Source organism: Ictidomys tridecemlineatus, chromosome 3 (assembly GCF_052094955.1).
Source record: "Ictidomys tridecemlineatus isolate mIctTri1 chromosome 3, mIctTri1.hap1, whole genome shotgun sequence".
Lineage (NCBI taxonomy): Eukaryota > Metazoa > Chordata > Mammalia > Rodentia > Sciuridae > Ictidomys > Ictidomys tridecemlineatus.
Genome location: NC_135479.1, coordinates 153,422,685 through 153,440,842, shown reverse-complemented (window position 1 = coordinate 153,440,842; position 18,158 = coordinate 153,422,685). Strand labels below are relative to the sequence as shown.

Genomic DNA, 18,158 nt, shown 5'->3' with positions numbered 1-18,158 from the left:
TCACGGAGTTATATATAAAATATGCCCATAAGTGGAATTAAAATTAAAAATTATAATCATGAAATTCAAATACATAAATTTAAAACATTTAAAGTTTTTTAGTTATAATTGATATGTGAATTTAATGATGTATATGTTAAATATTGAAATGGAAAACATTAAGAGATCATTTTTAATGTAAACTATCCGGGATGCAATTGGTGGTATTACATACCAACAAGTCTTATAAATGTGTACATAATTCTACAGGAATTTTATTGCTAGAAAGTTATAAGGAAATAATCTGACAAATGTGTAAAATCTTTAGTTATAATCATGATTGCTTTGTTTTTAAAAAAAATTAAATCCCCTAATTGGGAATATTGGTTTTTTTGTTTTGTTTTGATATTGTACCAGGGATTAAACTCAGCGTCTCTTAACCACTGAGCCATATCCGCAACCTTTTTTTTTTTGTTGTTGTTGTTGTTTTATTTAGAGACAAGGTCTTACTGAGTTGCTGAGTCTGGCTTTGAACTTATGATCTTCCTGCCTCAGCCTCCTGAGCTGCTGGGATTATAGGTGTGCACCACCTCACCAGTGGAATGCCAAGAAAGTTTGTTATGGAAGATGTTTTTTAGGAATCAATATATGTGATCCCCAAAGAAAGGGGATGGAAATGGAGTTGGCAGAAGTCAAAATGCAATGCAAACAGGACAAAGCCTTAGCCAACCACATGGGGAAATTTATAGTATCCACATGAGGCTGAGATGGCTGGGCCTCTGTACCTCTACTTTGCTTAGTTACAAGGTTCAGGCTGCCCTGTGAAAGGTGTGAGGGTAGGCTAAGTGGTTCTGTGTATCTAAGGCTGACCCTGAAGGGTAGATATTTATTGCTTCTCTACTAACCACACTTTCCTGCTCTTCCTTGAAAGGAAGTCTGGGTACTTAATCCCCCACAGAGCCCCAATGTTATCTCCTTTCTGTATATTACCTTTGTCGTTTTGACCATTTCTGTCAGAAGTTAAGAAAAGCTGGGTAAGAGAATGGAGAAGGACAATGGAAAGAGGGTGACTATTTTATTGGAAGGCCTTTGGGGGATGGGTATATTTGAGTAGAGACCAAATGATAAGAAATTAACCATGGAAAGAAAAAATATTCCAGTCATGAGCACAGCAAGTGTCAGAGTCTGTGTGGTTGTGGCAGAGATAAGAATTTAAATGTGTTAAAACATCAAAAGTGAACAAAAGTGCTTAGAATTTTATTCTGAAAGATGTTTCAGAGCAGTTTGGGGATGTATTTGCAACCACCTCTTTTCATATAATACAATGGAGTAGATAAAGCTAAATTATTCATACTTGGTTGATTTTTTTTTTCCTTTTAACAGTGGCTTTTTAAAAAGTAGGGTTATCTTGCTATGTAAGAATAGTATTCAAATGAATGCAAATTTGTGTTTCTGATGAAAGTCTTCTGTAGGTAAATTTGTAGAATTATCACTTAGGCTCTTTATGTTACTTATTAGTTTGATGTTACTGTTTCTAATGCCTTTTGTCTTTGGCATAAATTAAATAATGTGTGCCTAAAATTTAAAAAGTTGAAAATGGTAGATTCATCAGTATTTCCATGGTGGCTAGAATTATCCAGCTGGCTAATAAGCCCACAAGACAGCTGAATCATGAACAAACCCATTTAATTTCCACTAATCATTGCTCATACATTTGGAGACCCTCACTGTTCAGTTTTAAAGGGAAAGCGTGTAAATACTTTTTAAAAAATCAGAACAGACACTTTTATTACCTCATGAACTCTTTAGAACACCTTCCTACACCCCTAGGAGAATTGAATCATCTATAGGGAAGCTTTACTGTGTATTCTAATACCTTCTTGTTCATCTTTGAAGTCTCGGCTTACTCTAAGTCACACTCATCCTGCCCAAGTCTAGGTTAGATAACTTTGCTGTATGCTCTTCTAAATCAACCTGTACTAATCCTATGAGAGCACATGTGCCATCTCATTGTAACTACATATTTGTCTTTTTATCTCACTATACCAGAATATACTTGGAGGAAAGATTGTATCTTCTCCATTTTATTTTCTCCCCATAATATAAGCAAATGACCATTATTGATGCTTAAAAAACAATTCATGTGATTCCAGAAAAAAAGTTGTGGTAAATTAAATATTATAGCTAGTGGGGGAACTAGGCAACAGCCTCTGTTTGGCTCAAATAACAAAAAAGTAAGGATACATTAGATGCTTTTTAGAAGTTAAGCATATCTTAGCTTGAGTTAACACAGTAAAATTAGTAGTCATCAGTATTTCTGTTAGGCATACTATTAGATGCCCCACCACACCCCATCAGATTTTGCAGATGAAACTGAGGCTTAAAAAGATGAAAGAATGTGATTTATTCAAGGCCACAATTTATAAATTCATGTTTGTTAGGGTTTAACTATTAGGTGTCTCCCAAAGCTCATGTTTGAGGCAATGTAAGAAGGTTTAGAGATGAAATGATTGGGTTATAACAGCCTTAACCTAATCAATGTGTTAATTCTCTGATAGGTATTGATTGGTGACCATAGGTAGGTGTGGTTGGAGGAGGTGTTTCACTGGGGGGATGTACCTTTATGGTATGTATTTTGTTTCTGTCCTTTTCAGTTCTCTCTCTTTTTTTTTCCTCTCTCTTTTTGCTTCCACATTCCTGGCTGCTTTCCTCTGCCACACACTTCTGCCATGATGTTCTACCTTAACCTCCTCTAAAATTGTCAGGTTTTTTGGTCATAGTAGCAAAAATACTAACTAAAACAAGTATGTCTGACATAAAGCCTTGGTCTCTGTCTCTCAATTAAAAGACGTATCCAGAATAGATGGATACTCTTTGGTACTTGCTTATACAACATCTGGAGTATTGGTTTTTGTTTTGTTTTGTTCGTTTTAAAAGTCATATTGGCATCATGAAAAAGGGTCGTCAAAGGGAGAGGAATCTGAGCAAAACTGCTTTGAGGGACAGCTGAAGGCATTAAGAAGGGTTTGCTTAGAGAAGGAACATGCTCTCTGTACGTCTACAGAAGTTGGAAGAAACCATGGCCAGAGAACAGATGTTACCAGGAGGTAGATTTAGGTTATTTTAAGCAAAACTTTTTAGGAAGAAATTTCTAAAAATAGAGTGGCAGAGTCAGACATTGTGGTGCACACCTGTTTTCTGTTACTCCAGAGACTGATATGGGAGTGTTCCTTGAATCTAGGAGTTCAAGAACAGCTTGGGAAACAGTGAAATTCCATCTAAAAAAAAGAAATAGTAAATAAAAAATAAAAATGACTTTTTCAAAACTAAGGCCCTATTCAAGTAGTAAAATTGCTGATAAAATTTTTGTAAGCATTTTAAATGCCAGAAGGAGCATTTAAACGAATTTGTAATTTAATCACAGCTCTAGAATAAGTTGTAGGGTTATTTCTATTTTTTAGATAAATAGTAAGATACTGATTTGTCCAAGGCTTCTGCAGCATATAATTGGCAAAGCCAGAATGAGATCCCAAGTCTGCTGACTCAAGATCTTGTGCTCTTTTCCACTTTAAAAGGCAGATGACCATGTATCATTAGTGCTAGAGAAGAAATGCCCATATTTGGGAAAGAAGTTAGTCTGGATGATTGTCAGATACCCCTGTGACTTTGAAAATCTTTGATTTTTCTGAATACTAAAAATTGACCACATTAGCTTATTCATACTTCTTTTAAAACTTTTCTGAATCCATTTCCTAACATATTTATCTTTAGATTTTGTTTATTCCCCACCCCATTACCTAGTAGTTTCTAAAAACCTTGCTTTGTCTCTTTATATTCCAGTCTTTTTCAGTCCCATACCTGCTCTTATTTAGTGGCTTCTTCTGTTGTATCTTCAAGAGGACAAAAATCGTAATAAACCAGTTTCCTTTCTTTACTTCTTCCCTGGACTGCCCTTCCAATTTAATTTTGCTATAGAAGACACCTAATAATGTGACATCTGCGACTGTAGTATCTGGTTTAGTTTTTTTTTAATAAATTTCATTTTTTCTACCTTTACCTCCTCTAAAATTGTCAGGTTTTTTGGTCATAGTAGCAAAAATGCTAACTGAAACAAGTAGGTCTGACATAAAGCCTTGGTCTCTGTCTCTCAATTAAAAGATGTGTCCAGAATACACCCTATCTTTATCTTTATAAACAAAATACCAAGCTGCCCTACTCTCTCCCTCACCACCTACCAGTGCCACCTGTATGTTCTTTGACATTTTTCTTTCCCCTCAGATCATATTCTGCTCACTTATAAGGCCTCCTATATCTCTTTGTGATTTTATTCTCTGATTTTACTCTTGACTTACTTTTTAAAAGTAGGCTTTATTGTTAGAGCATTTTTTGGTTCATAGCAGTATAGAGCAGAGATTTCTCATATATCCCCTGACCCAACACATGCAGAGCCTGCCCCATTATTAACATTATCCAACAGAGTAGTAAATTTGTGACAGTAATGAAACTTCCATTGGTACATTATTATTATCCAAAGTCCATATTTAATGTTAGGGTTTGCTCCTATGTACATTATGTGGGCCTGGACAATTGTTTAATGACATGTGTCTACCTTAAAAACATGAAGTTTCATTGCACTAAAAATCCTTTGTACTCTGCCTATTTATCCTTCCCTCATAATATTGTAGCCACTGACCTTTTTTTTTTAACCATAGGTAAATTAACATGATGGATTTCTCCAAGCTACCCAAAATAATCGATGAAGATAAAGAAAGCACATTTGGTTATGTTCATGGGGTCTCAGGGCCTGGTAAGTAATGTGTGAGACTAAGGATTCCTAACTTTGATTAATGTCTTTTCAGGATGTTTTAGGTAGAGGGGATCAAGTTTCTGTTTACCTACATAAATTCTGTCTTTAAAAGATCTTTTAATGACTGTGGACTAAAGTAATGTTCATCTTGCATTGATCATGTAAATTTGAGTCATTGAGGTACTACTTTGTGTTATCCTATTTATGTTTATATTAGGTAAATGTATAACTGGTGTTTATTTTTACCTATATCTTCTATTTTCTTCTTGTTGTTAAATTTGAGGTTAAAAAATAGCTATAAAGTTTATAGCTTTTAGTGTGTAATGCCTTGAAGATAGCAGGCATTCTGTTAATCTATTAATTTGTTTTGAACTTTAATAATTATCTTCAAAGAATTGATAACAACTTTTGCTCTTTTCACTTCTAAATTATTATGAATGACTATTTAAAGTATCACATAGCTGGCTACCTTTGAGAGGGAAATTTAAGGACCTAATACTGTAATGGAAAGCAGGGTTTTTTTTTCTTTTTTTAAAAATTTCTTCTAATTAGTTATACATGACAGAAGAATGCATTTTGACACATAAATGGAATATAACTTCTCATTCTTCTGGTTGTACATGATGTGGAATTACACAGGTCATGTAATCATATATGCACTTAGGGTAATAATGTCCAATTCATTCTACTATCATTCCTACCTCATACCCCCTCCTCTCCTTTCACTCCCCTCTATCTAAAATACCTCTATTCTTCCCTAACACCTCCCTGCCCCACCCCCAAACCTTATTGTGAATTAGCATCCACATAGCAGAGAAAGCTTTTGGCCTTTGGTTCTTTGGGATTAGCTTATTTTGCTTAGCATTATAACTCCATCCATTTACCAGCAAATGCCATAATTTCATTCTTCTTTATGATTGAGGAAAGCTCCATTGTGTATATATACCACATTTTCTTTACTCATTCATCTGTTGAAGGGCACCTAGGTTGGTTCCATAGTTTAACTATTATGAATTGAGCTGCTATGAATGTTGATGGGGCTGCATCATTGTGGTATGATTATTTTAAGTCCTTTGGGTGTAAGCCAAGGAGTGGGATAAATAACTGGGTCAAATTGTAGTTCTATTCCACGTTTTCTGAGGACTTTCCTTACTGCTATGGAAAGTAGTTTTTAAACTTTATATCCATTCTGCCAAAACTTGAGAATACTGCTTTTTTTTTTGGCGGGGGATGGCGGGTACCAGTGATTGAACTCAGGGGCACTCAACCACTGAGCCACATCCCCATCTCCATTTTGTATTTTACTTAGAGACAGGGTCTCACTGCATTGCTTAGCATCTTGCTTTTACTGAGGCTGGCTTTGAACTTGATCCTCCTGCCTCAGCCTCCCTAGCAGCTGGGATTAAAGGCGTTGTGCCATTGTGCTAGGTGGGAGTTTTACTTTTTACATAATGAATCTCATTTCATTATTCATTTTGTTGTAGAACATTTCCACTACAAAATTTGATTCACAGTATTCTTAGGTAAAACATGCCCATTGATTTATTATTGTTAATGCCTTGAAAATTGATTTTCCCTTAAATCTTCTTATAAATCTTGTGCTATAGTCTTTTTCTTACTCTAGTCATGTTGGAAATGATTATACTATTTTTGCTATTTATGCAAATGAAGGCTATCGGTCACTGTGCCTCTTTTTTCCTAAGAACTTGGTATTTGCTCACTGGCATATAATAAAACAGTTATTCATTTATATATTTCATTGTTTACAATTTCTTTTGCCATTAAGAGAAACAATTTTCCTCTTAAAGATAATGAAGGTCTTTAGGACAGACAAAGTAAATATAAGAAGTTTCAGAGAAAAGAACAACATCAAAGAGTTTAGGTAAAATCATTCTGCAGAAATGTGGTAAACTGCTCTTGGTACCAATCTTAATTCTTAAGTACCTAATAGAGAAATAGCAGTCTTTTTGGCTCATGAAATAGGATTTTTTTGGCTCATGAAATACGATTTTGTCTGTAATATTTCAATGGATCTTAATTTTTCTTATAGTAAATATAAAAGTAAATATCAAATCTTTATATGTATAACAGGTTAGGTAAATATTTATACCTTCAGAGTTTCCGCTTAAATCTTGCCTGTTATGTAATTCTAATTAGTTATATCAGAAGGCTAAATATTAAGAATGGCTTTATTCCTGCATATTTGTAAAAATATGGCAACTTTCTTTCCCTTCCAGAAGAGATTTTTGCTTACTAGACAACATGGTCCAGATTAGTAAGATTTATTCATTTATTTATTTATTAGTTGTAGTTGGACACAATATCTTTATTTTATTTATTTATATGTGTTGCTGAGGATCAAACCCAGAGCCTCACACGTAATAGGCGAGCACTATACCACTGAGCCACAACCCCAGCAAAAAAAAAAAAAAATAGTAAGATCTTATTCTGACTCAAATTTTTTAAGAAATTGGGGTTCATAATTGGGACTTTATCCAATGGTGGTGATTAATTATAAACATTGTTTATGAAAAAAAATTGACAGATGCATGTGAGCTATTCTATGTAGAGCTATCATTAGTTTATAAAAAGGGCTTTCAGGAGAGTTTTAAGAACCACTGAATTAAATAGTAGAAAGTAAAAATGTTTCTTTAAATATTATTTATCAAAAATACTGATAGTACAGCAAACTGAGAATTGTTGTGTGCCGGATTTCTGTTCTCGCGACTAAAAGGCTCAGGGATCACTCTAGTTAAACTGGGCTAACTGGGCTGCACGAAATAACCACACAAGAGACACAAATACCTTTTTCTTTGGGGTTGCTGTGACGGCTCCTCTGACCTTAAGGGTCCGCAGAAAGAGGGAGAGCGAGATCACGCGCAGACCCCTTTTATTGAGGAGAAACTATTCAAATGAGGCAAGGGGTCAGGTCTCAGGGGGCTGAGTCTATCTTCATGATGTCCACTGTCAGCAGGTTGACTGACACCTGGGTAGGTCACACCCAAGGGTACAGTAAGAGAAGGAGACACACACAAGGCACTTCCATGGAAGATTCTATCCTAAACAGGGTAAGGGGTTATATTACAAAGGAACAGGTGAGCATAGCTTCACCCATGGGGCTGTAGCAAGACACACCCATTTCTGTGACTGAGCGCCTCAGCACCCAGCTGGGGAGTGTAACTCAGTCACCCTTAAGGTTGACCTCCCACAGTTGTGGCATTCTAAAGGTTTTATTCCAATTTTAATTTTTTTAATGTTTGAAAATCCATTATTACATGTTTTATAGTAACCTGAGTTCATCAGAATATGCCTCAGGATAACCAGGAAAGAATTTGCCTAATAGATGTCAGACATTTGAAAATAGTTTTCATGTATAGTGTATAAATTAATAAACTTTAGCCTAATTTATTTTGTTTACCTCTTTATGACATGTACTAAACATACATCTTTATGTGAAACTACGAGTGTGTTCCGTAATGGGAGTTTTATCTTTGTTTTGAATGCATTAGAAAGTCATGTTATTGTATTTACAGAGCACCAAAGTCTTAAATCATCTAAACAGTCTTTTTTCTCTTCAGTGGTTACAGCCTGTGACATGGCAGGTGCAGCCATGTATGAGCTGGTAAGAGTGGGTCACAGTGAGTTGGTTGGAGAGATTATTCGATTGGAAGGTGACATGGCTACTATTCAGGTGTATGAAGAAACTTGTATCCTTTTTAATTCAATTTCCGGCCACTTTCTGTGTATTTAAATTCAAGTATTTAAGCCAAAGGTAAAAGCAGCAACTACTAGTCATATTAGAAGCAGGAAAAATAGCTGTCATAAAGAGTCTGGATATATATACATACACATACATACACATATACACATATTTATATATACATGCATACATACGTATATATGCTTCTGATATAGGAGTATATTGAAAAAAGGAGAAAAGGTGCTAGGAATCAGTATTGTTATTTTAAGGAATTAGTATTAATGTTTTGAATTTTCGTTGCTCTTGATGTTTCAGGAGTTCACAGACTTCACGGGTATGCAATTGGAATTTTTTCAGAAGGACACATAAGGCATAAATGGAATAACAGTATTGATTTGTGTGGTTAAAATTCTCTAGCCATAATTTCTGTTTAAAATAATAAAGCTATAGTTAAATCAGTTACCAGTCTGTCTTCATTCTGATGAATAGCACTAGGTGACACGTTCCATTACACCTTTAGCACTAGGAAATCCTTATTGTTTGGTTATTAATATACTGGCTTTTAAACAATTTTCTTTGAAAAATGAAGAGTTTAAGACTTGAGTCTCGTGAAGAGGACCTTTGGGGGCATTCATATATATCTTTGTTTAAATCAGCATTAATTATTTGGGTATTTAATCAAGTTTTATTTTATGCTACTTTTTTGACCATTCTAAAATTCATACTTGCTGGTAACTGGTTTTCTTGTTCAAATACTGGGTGCTAATTTAAAACAAAATCATCTGAAAAAATAAATCTAAACAAAAATTTTTTTTCCTATTGCTACCTTTATGTTTATTTAATCATTTGAGGGGACCTTCTGGACATTGAACAGGGCCTCTCCATGCTAAGCACAAACTCTACCATTGAGTTATACCCCAGCCCTATTTAATATTTTACATGACTTAAACATTTAAAATAAATGAAAATAAATACAGTGGCAACCTTTCCTAATTTTGTTATCCTGTACCTTGTCAGTTTTCAAAACCCACAACCACTTTAATTGACTCCTTTTATTATATATCCTTCTAGTTTCTTAATTGCACAACTAAGCAAATACATATTTTCCTTTCTTCTTCCCCCACAAGATGGCATTTTATGTGCACTATTCTGTATCCGACTTTTTTCACTTAAAAATATGTGCGTTACAGAAGATGTGCATGAATAATGTATTAAATAAAATAAAATATTGGTAAAATCTAGATGTTAGAGGGAGTTTACTGAAAAATTCTTTCAGCTTTGTTTAGGTTTTAAAAATTTCATAATAAGATACTGAGAATAAAAATGTTTATTTTGGAGAGCTTTCTAGAGAGATTCATACATGCTCCTATCCTTTTCTTCTAGTTACATATAATTCCATCATATGGGCGTATCACAGTTTATTAATTGATTTCTTAATGACAGAAAATTTGATTGTTTCTAATCTTTTGCTTTTATCAACAGTGCTACAGTGTAACCATGGTATGAATTCACAGAAGTTGGCTCCTAGGTTAAGATTTAACTATTTTTTAAAAAAAGATTTAACCATTTTTAATTTCAATAGATATTGCTAAATTGCTTTCAGTGAAAAGTGGTACTGATTTTACTCTTATGAACAAATACTAGAGAACAAGGTGAATTTATTGTGCTTATTTACAGATTTTACACTTTTCCTTTCAAAGTCACTTCCTTAGTTCATTATGTTTTTGTCCAGGTACTATTATCTTTTAGGGAGACTACTGTTCTATAGTGGTGTGTTTGAAATGATGAATTAATGAGAGGCTTGTCTCTTAGTTTTAGCCCTGTGGTTCCCAAACTGCAAAGACACTGGGCAGCTGCAGTAAACTCATGTGATGCCCAGAATACTTAAAATTTTTGAGGTTAACAAAGAAATATTAGATATCTTGTCAGATACTACATGAACTAGTAGCTTGAGATAATAAACATTTTTATTATTTTGCTGCATTACATTCTTGTTGGTGGTGTCATATCTTTGCAAAGCTGAGTGTTTGGTGGTTGCTAAGCTAAAAAGCAAGTAGGTAAAAGTCAGTATGGAATATGGATATCCATTGTGATCGCAAAGTTTGAAAATAGGCATATACATCCTGTTCGTAAGAATTATGGTTATTTAGGGCTGAAATTTATACTCTTTTTTTCTTTCAACTGATGCATATTATTCTTTCATTGCTACTCAGTTGTTCACATATTTATGTATTTGTTAAATTGTTTAAACGTAACTATTTATTAATTGAAATTATAATTTTTTTGTCCTGGAACACTGTGAACTATTATTGAAATACTAAGGATGCTGTGAATTGAGAAAGTTAGGGAACCTCTACTTTTAAACTGTGATAATTCTTATTGGTCATATCTTTAAACTTTTATTGTGAGTTTTCCTCAACCACTATTTCTAGCTGGTGTATCTGTTGGAGACCCTGTACTCCGAACTGGAAAACCTCTCTCCGTTGAGCTTGGTCCTGGCATTATGGGAGCCATTTTTGATGGTATTCAAAGACCTTTGTCAGATATCAGCAGTCAGACCCAAAGTATCTACATCCCCAGAGGAGTAAATGTGTCTGCTCTTAGCAGAGATGTTAAATGGGATTTTACACCATGCAAAAACCTACGGGTATGTCTACGTAACCAAGAATTTCTAAAGTTGGTGAAAGAATGTGAAATGAATGTTTAGTGAACTATTTTGTACTCTTAGTCCAAATAAAAATAGACTACATGAGCATAGTTTAAATTTTTCCTTAAATGCATTGTAGGATTGATATTGATAAGTGAAGCAAATTGTTTTTATAGCATCAGAAGTGATTCTGTTTGTTTATTTGAACACTAAATGTTAAATGCATTTTTCTCTAGGTTGGTAGCCATATCACTGGTGGAGATATTTATGCAATTGTCAATGAGAACTCACTCATCAAACACAAAATCATGTTACCCCCACGAAACCGAGGAACTGTCACTTATATTGCCCCACCTGGGAATTATGATACCTCTGTAAGTATCACTTAAACTTTATCCCACGGAGCAGCCTTATTTATATATTATAGTTGCTCCATTTTGATGCTGTAAATAGTCTAGGGATATAGCTCAGTTGGTAGAGTACTTGCCTTGCATGCACAAGGCCCTGGGTTTGATCCCCAGCACCAAAAAAAGAAAGAAAGAAAGAAAAAGAAAAAAAATATCAATCTCGATTCTCACTTCCATCTACCACCTTCCTATTCCCAAGAGAAATTGGGGATTACTTAAATTTTGGAGGAAGAAACATTTACAAATTTGACTGCACTTAAAACCATGCTGTATTTTTATAGGATGTTGTCTTGGAGCTTGAATTTGAAGGTATAAAGGAGAAGTTCAACATGGTCCAGGTATGGCCTGTTCGTCAAGTTCGTCCTGTCACTGAGAAGCTGCCAGCCAATCATCCTTTGCTGACTGGCCAGAGAGTCCTTGATGCCCTTTTTCCGTAAGTTTGGGATTTGTCCTACAATTTTCTCTCAGAGTTATTATATGTGCCTATCTTTTCATTATCTTTGTAAATAAAGGTGTTATGTGCTTGAAACCATAATAATATCCAGAGTAATATGGTTCATGTTTATAGAGTCAAACCATTAAAAATAAGTTTTTCCCCCATGGAGGCAAACAGGATTGTTTATTTCTAAAATGTTCTGAAAAACTAAAATTTCCATAAGAATATCTGTGCCAAAACAATGTATTGCTCTTAAGTTATCTTAGAATTAGTAGACTGGTGTTACTGTTCGTTAATGATTTCTAAAGTCAGCTAGGCTCTTTATGCTGCCAGCATTATTTCTTAATTTGTAGTCTGCTCTTACTATTTTCTTTTCTTAAAAAATCTTTTCCTTTATTTGTAAATTTTAGTCTTTATCATATCCTGCTTTATTTCAACAAATGACTATCATTTAAGTCACACAAAAGACTGAAACTGCAAGGCAGGAGCTCCTCAACCTCTGACTAAACCAGTGCACTTTTTTGTGTGTGTGGTGCTGGGGATTGAACTTTGGACTTTGTGCCCTCTACCACTGAGCTCATTCCCACCCTCCCATGCACTTTTTTTTTTTTTTTTTTTTGGTTTTGGGGATTGAACACAGGGGTGCTTAATCACTGAGCTACATCCTCAGCCCTTTTTATCTATTATTTTTGAGACAAGGTCTCCCTAAGTTGCTTAGGGCTTGCTGTTACTGCGTCTGGCTTTGAATTTGCAATTCTCCTACCTCACTCTCTTGAGTTGCTGAGATTACAGGCATGTGCCACTGCTTCAGGCTGTCCCTCCTGTGCAATCTTAAGGAATTTTCTTAATTTTTGAGTTGCTCTTGCTATTATTATTTCTTTGAGAGCTCCATTCTAAGTGGGAGACTATTATGCTAAGTGAAATAAGCCAAATTCAGAAAGCTGAAGGTCAAATGTTTTCTGCTTTGTGGAAGCTGGCCCAGAATAAGTGGGGGAAGGAGTAGGGAGAGAAAGAAAGGGAAGTGGGGATTCCATCAGAATAGAAGAGAGACAGATGGATTAGATGAAGGGCATGGAGAGGAAGGAAGAAGAGATGGGATAGGGGAAGAACAGTAGAATGAATCTGACCTAACTTGCCCCTGTACATATATGAATATACTGCTGTGAATCTCACCATCATGTATGTCCACAAGACATTAACTTAAAAAAAAAAAAGGAAGTAAATATCAGAAAGATCAGTAGAATAGAGGGAAGGAAACGGGGAGGAAAGAGGATAGTGAGAACTAGGGACTGAATTAGAGCAAATATATTCCATGTTTTATAATTATGTCAAAATCAATCCTAGTGTTATGTATAACTAAAAAAAATTAAAAATCTTCATCCTTTGACACTTTTTTCTTATTAGTCACTACCTATTTCCATACCTTTCACTATTCAGCCTAGACTAGACTTAATAGTCTTTCATTCTTATGGCTCTTTGTTACTAATGTAATAAATCTTGTTGTTCCTCTGTATTTTAACATACCACCTAGAAAAATCAATCTAGCTAGCTCCTTTTCTTAACTCTACTCATAGGTATCTAACTGTACTATTGGGTAGCAATCCTTCTGCATTTCACTAGTTATACTTCTCAGCAGCTATTTCAAACTATTCCACTTGCCTCAGATCTTTAATTCCACCCTTCTTTCTTCTTTCTTTATAAATGATCATTCTGGATCTTTCACAGAGAAATTAGAAAGCATGAGTTTTGGAACCCCTTAGAGGCAGTTGACCACTGAGCCACATACTCAGGCCTATTTTGTATTTCATTTAGAGACAGGGTCTCACTGAATTGCTTAGCACCTCACTTTTGCTGAGGCTGGCTTTGAACTCTTGATCCTCCTGCATCAGTCTCCTGGGTCATTGGGATTAGGGGCGTGCACCACTGTGCCCAGCTCTACTTTTCTTTTTCTGGAGCTTATCTCCTGTCATGTCTCCTCAAAGATCAGAGTCATCTTCCCTTTCTCTCCTCTCTAATGATAAAAGTCTATCTTCTACCCTCTGTTTCTTTCCAACTTGTCACTACTTTTCTCCTCATCTTCATTGACAAACATTTTGAAAGAGTAAGAAAGTTGTCTCTGCTTTTCCCACTCTCACTGTACTCTGCCCTTTTTTATATGAGTCCCTTGAACTACCCTCACTGCTGTCATCAGTCACTCCCATTCTTGATCAAGAAATATATTTTCTTAATCCCTACAGCTTTGAATATTGATGTTACTCTTTCCTTGAAACACCCTCTTTTTTTGTTCTTCCTAATATTTCTGTGTACAAGTTCTTATTCTGTTGTAAACTTCTCCCCTTAAGTTTTGGTGCTCTTTAGGATTTTTGCTTTTCTAAAGCTTCTTTGTCCTTACTCTGTCTCTTGGGATGACTTTTATAAACTCTCCTGATTTAAATATTCATCCATGTGTGATGACTCTTTTCTGTATCTTTATCCCAGACCTTTCCTGACTTCCAGATTTATATATCTACTTCTGATAATACCTTTTGAGTATCCTACAAGTGCCTCAGTATCAGCATATTCAAAACTGAATCCACCTTAATCACCACCCCTTCTTTGAAACTTGTTCCTTTTCTTTGTTGCTTCTTCACAGATGTCATTTCTGTGACTTCTCAAGGACTGATCTTATCTTCCCATATCTAGTTCAGCAAATGCTTTTATTCTGTTTTCTAAATATTTTTATCTGTGTTTTTAATTCTTATTCCATTTCTGTAGTTAAAGCCTAATTCCTGCAATGATTACATATAATCAGACTTGCTGTCCTCAGTTTTGCTTTCTTTCTAGGTGGTTTTCCATATGACGTAGTGGTCCATCTAAAACATATCTGATCGTGCACTCTTTTAATTAAAACTCTTAATGTATTTTTCATTGCTCTTAAAAAATAATACATATCATGAATTTCTTACAAAGTCACCAATCATCTGGCTATGCCTACTTTCCAGCATTGACTCAGCCACTCATCTGCCCAACTATTTCCTTAAAGACCATCTTCTAGAAATATTGGAAAGACTTTTAATTCCTCAAGCAATGGTCTCTCCTGCCCCTGGACCTTTGGGCATGCTGTTCCCTCTGCTTCGATTGGTATTTCCTTTCATCTGGCTGACTTCCATTTCCTTCAAGTCTTACCTACTTTCAGATCCTCCTGCTCCAAACCAGTGTCAAAGTTTTCACATTGGATTGATAAATTTCCAAATTGGGTATACCCAGTCCCATCCCCACTCCAGGTTAAATTGATTTGGCAGAAGTATGGAGAGCCATTATGAGAGAAGTATGCAGAGAAATGTGACATGCCTTAGTCTATCAAATACCTAAAAGGTTTGGAGGAAAACAATTTTGATGCATATTAGTTTTATATTGGGAAAAAAATCTGTTTTCATAATTAAGGATGCAATGGTTCTATGGATTTTTAAGATAAAAATAATATTACAAAGACTTTTCCTTTAGAATTATATCCTGTTTTTTCTGATCACACCCTTCCCTCACACACACAAAGAGTGGCATCCACTTTCTGTTGCCACTTTTTATGGAGAGTTTGGCAGCTAAATGGTATCATAATCACCAGCTGATTCACCAGTTAGTTTATCCCACTGGAATCTGAGCTTTGTGAATACAAGAATATCACTATTTTATTGGCTGTTTGTTGTCTTTCCAGCATCTCCAAGCACAGTTTTTAGTACCTAGAAAACAGTGCTCAATAAATAGTACCTAGAAAACAGTGCTCAGTAAATAGAGGATTAACTTAATACTTTAACAAAACTTTGTTCATTGAACTTTATAGTTGTTTGTATTTTTTATTTTTAATTCCTGTACTGTTTCCCCCCTACCCCAGGAGTATTAGGTATTGAGCTACTACATCCCTAGTCCTTTTTATTGTTTATTTTGAAACAAGGTCTTACTAAGTTGTTGAGGCTGGCCTAGAACTAGTGATCCTCCTGCTTCAGCCTTCTGAGTAGCTGGGATTATAGATGAGCGCCACCATGCCTATCCTCCTGTATTGTCTTGTATTGTCCTGTATTGTCATAAACTAATTTATATAAGCATTCAGAATATTAGCACCATCTTATTGTATTTTCACACTCCTCTTCCCCAGGTGCCTTATGAAATATACTTGCCCTGTTCTGCGAGTAAAGATGATAGAGATGAATAATGATTAAAAGATATTATTAAAGATATAAAAAAGGGGAACAATTACTATATTTATGTGTGTATATCTTATACGTGTGTTTATAGAATATTTCAGAGCGTTTTCTTTCCTTATATTTGTTTCACTTACCTACTTTTAAATATTTAATAGTATTTATTAGCAAGCAAAGCATTCCATTAATTTTTTTCTTTTTATTTCTTTGTTAGGTGTGTACAAGGTGGAACTACTGCTATCCCTGGAGCTTTTGGCTGTGGAAAGACAGTGATATCACAGTCTCTCTCCAAGTATTCCAATAGTGATGTGATCATTTATGTAGGATGTGGTGAAAGAGGAAACGAGATGTCTGAAGTCCTCCGGGACTTCCCAGAGGTCTGTATGTGGAAAACTTCAAATACTATTCTAGAGAAAATACCACATATCAACTTTCATGGCAGTTAATAAAGCTTAATATTAGGTCTGGAGTAATGCTCTTCTTTGTCAAGGATATTTTTAGAAATTTTAAAGAAATATCTATGATTTTATATTGAAGGAAAGAAATTTAAATTTTTCAGTCAGACTCTTGAAAGTTTCTCTTTTTGGTATGGAGGTGAAAGATAAAACAGACAAAAATATTTATGTATGTGAACTTTACATAGGTTTTGTGATCTACTAGTTTCTATTATAGAAATATTTTCTTTTCATAAAATAATAGATTTCATTTATGAAATGGAAATAATATCTATCTTCATAGCATAGCACCATGGTACAGGAAAGAGCAGTTAGAGTAATAGGGAATATTATTTGGGAAATACGGGTTAGAGGAATTAAACATGGACAAGTTATGAAAGATAGGGTTGAGGAACCAAAATGTTACATTTAGAACTCAGGAGTACCTATGGATTTTTTTTTTTTTTTTTTTTTTTTTACCTCTAGCTCACTATGGAAGTTGATGGTAAGGTAGAGTCAATCATGAAGAGGACAGCTTTAGTAGCCAATACCTCCAATATGCCTGTTGCTGCTAGAGAAGCCTCTATTTATACTGGTGAGTTACAGATTGTCATAAAGCAATTAATACCTGTTCTTAAACTTAAAGCTAGCACCAAGATTTTCCTTTTGCAGAGAACTTTTCTTTCATTCTATGATACTTTTATATAGTTACATCCTAACTTTAAAAAGATATTTTCCTTTTTATACTTGAAAGTAAATAAACAGAAGATATTTATAGAACTGCTCCAGTATTTTTAATAACCATGAAATGATATATTTATACCTTTTCCCATTGATCTGTCTTTAAATATGCTTAGATTATCAGCTTTAAATTATTATATTTTGACTAGTGATATAAAAGATAAGAAAATTGGTGTGTTTATATATTACCTTCCATCTTTACTCCCACTTCAATCTCAACTTTTAGTGTTTTTATTTCTGTTTTTCAGAACTCATTTAATTTGTATTCTGTTTTTCTAACAGTAAGTCCAGTATTTAATTAAATTTAGCTTTAGACCTGCAGCAAAATGGAGTTAATGCTCACTAGCAGTCCTTTGGCTATAGTTTGTCTGTTTATTTCTTGTTTGGCTAAAATTTGCCTGGAAGTTTCTTCAAGACAGGCTTATGGAAACTGTATTTCCTGAATTCTTGTTTCTTCCTAAGTTTTTTTTTTTGTTTTATTTTTCCTGTTGCCTTTAAGCTTTAATAGTAATTTGAATATAAAATTTTTGGTTCAATTATTAATTCTAGTCTGGTGGTTTTCCCTTATTGGGAGGAAGATAAAACAGACAAAACATTAATGTATATGAGTTTCATAAATGTTATGATCTACTAGGTTTACTAGAGTAAAATTTTTTTTATAGATTAAATGGATATGATATATGGAATTGAATTGATGCCTGTTCAACTTTAACCATAGTTTGGCTTAGTATAAAAGTCTTGCTTCAATATTATTCCCTTGAGAACTCTTATTCTAGCATTAAATATTGGAGAAATGTCTGAGACTGACTTTTTTTTTTTTCTTTTAGAGTTG

General features: G+C 34.5%; 1 protein-coding gene across 1 annotated transcript in view; it reads left to right on the top strand.

Annotated features, from left to right (window-relative positions):
• Positions 1-18,158, top strand: part of Atp6v1a (ATPase H+ transporting V1 subunit A) — a 55,939-nt gene that overhangs the window by 20,726 nt on the left and 17,055 nt on the right. Inside the window, exons 3-9 of the mRNA XM_078044210.1 lie at positions 4,692-4,786; positions 8,365-8,493; positions 10,919-11,133; positions 11,370-11,507; positions 11,822-11,973; positions 16,366-16,528; positions 17,072-17,180. Coding sequence (XP_077900336.1) covers positions 4,702-4,786; positions 8,365-8,493; positions 10,919-11,133; positions 11,370-11,507; positions 11,822-11,973; positions 16,366-16,528; positions 17,072-17,180 — 991 coding nt within the window. The 5' untranslated portion in view covers positions 4,692-4,701. The remainder of the gene's footprint in view (positions 1-4,691; positions 4,787-8,364; positions 8,494-10,918; positions 11,134-11,369; positions 11,508-11,821; positions 11,974-16,365; positions 16,529-17,071; positions 17,181-18,158) is intronic.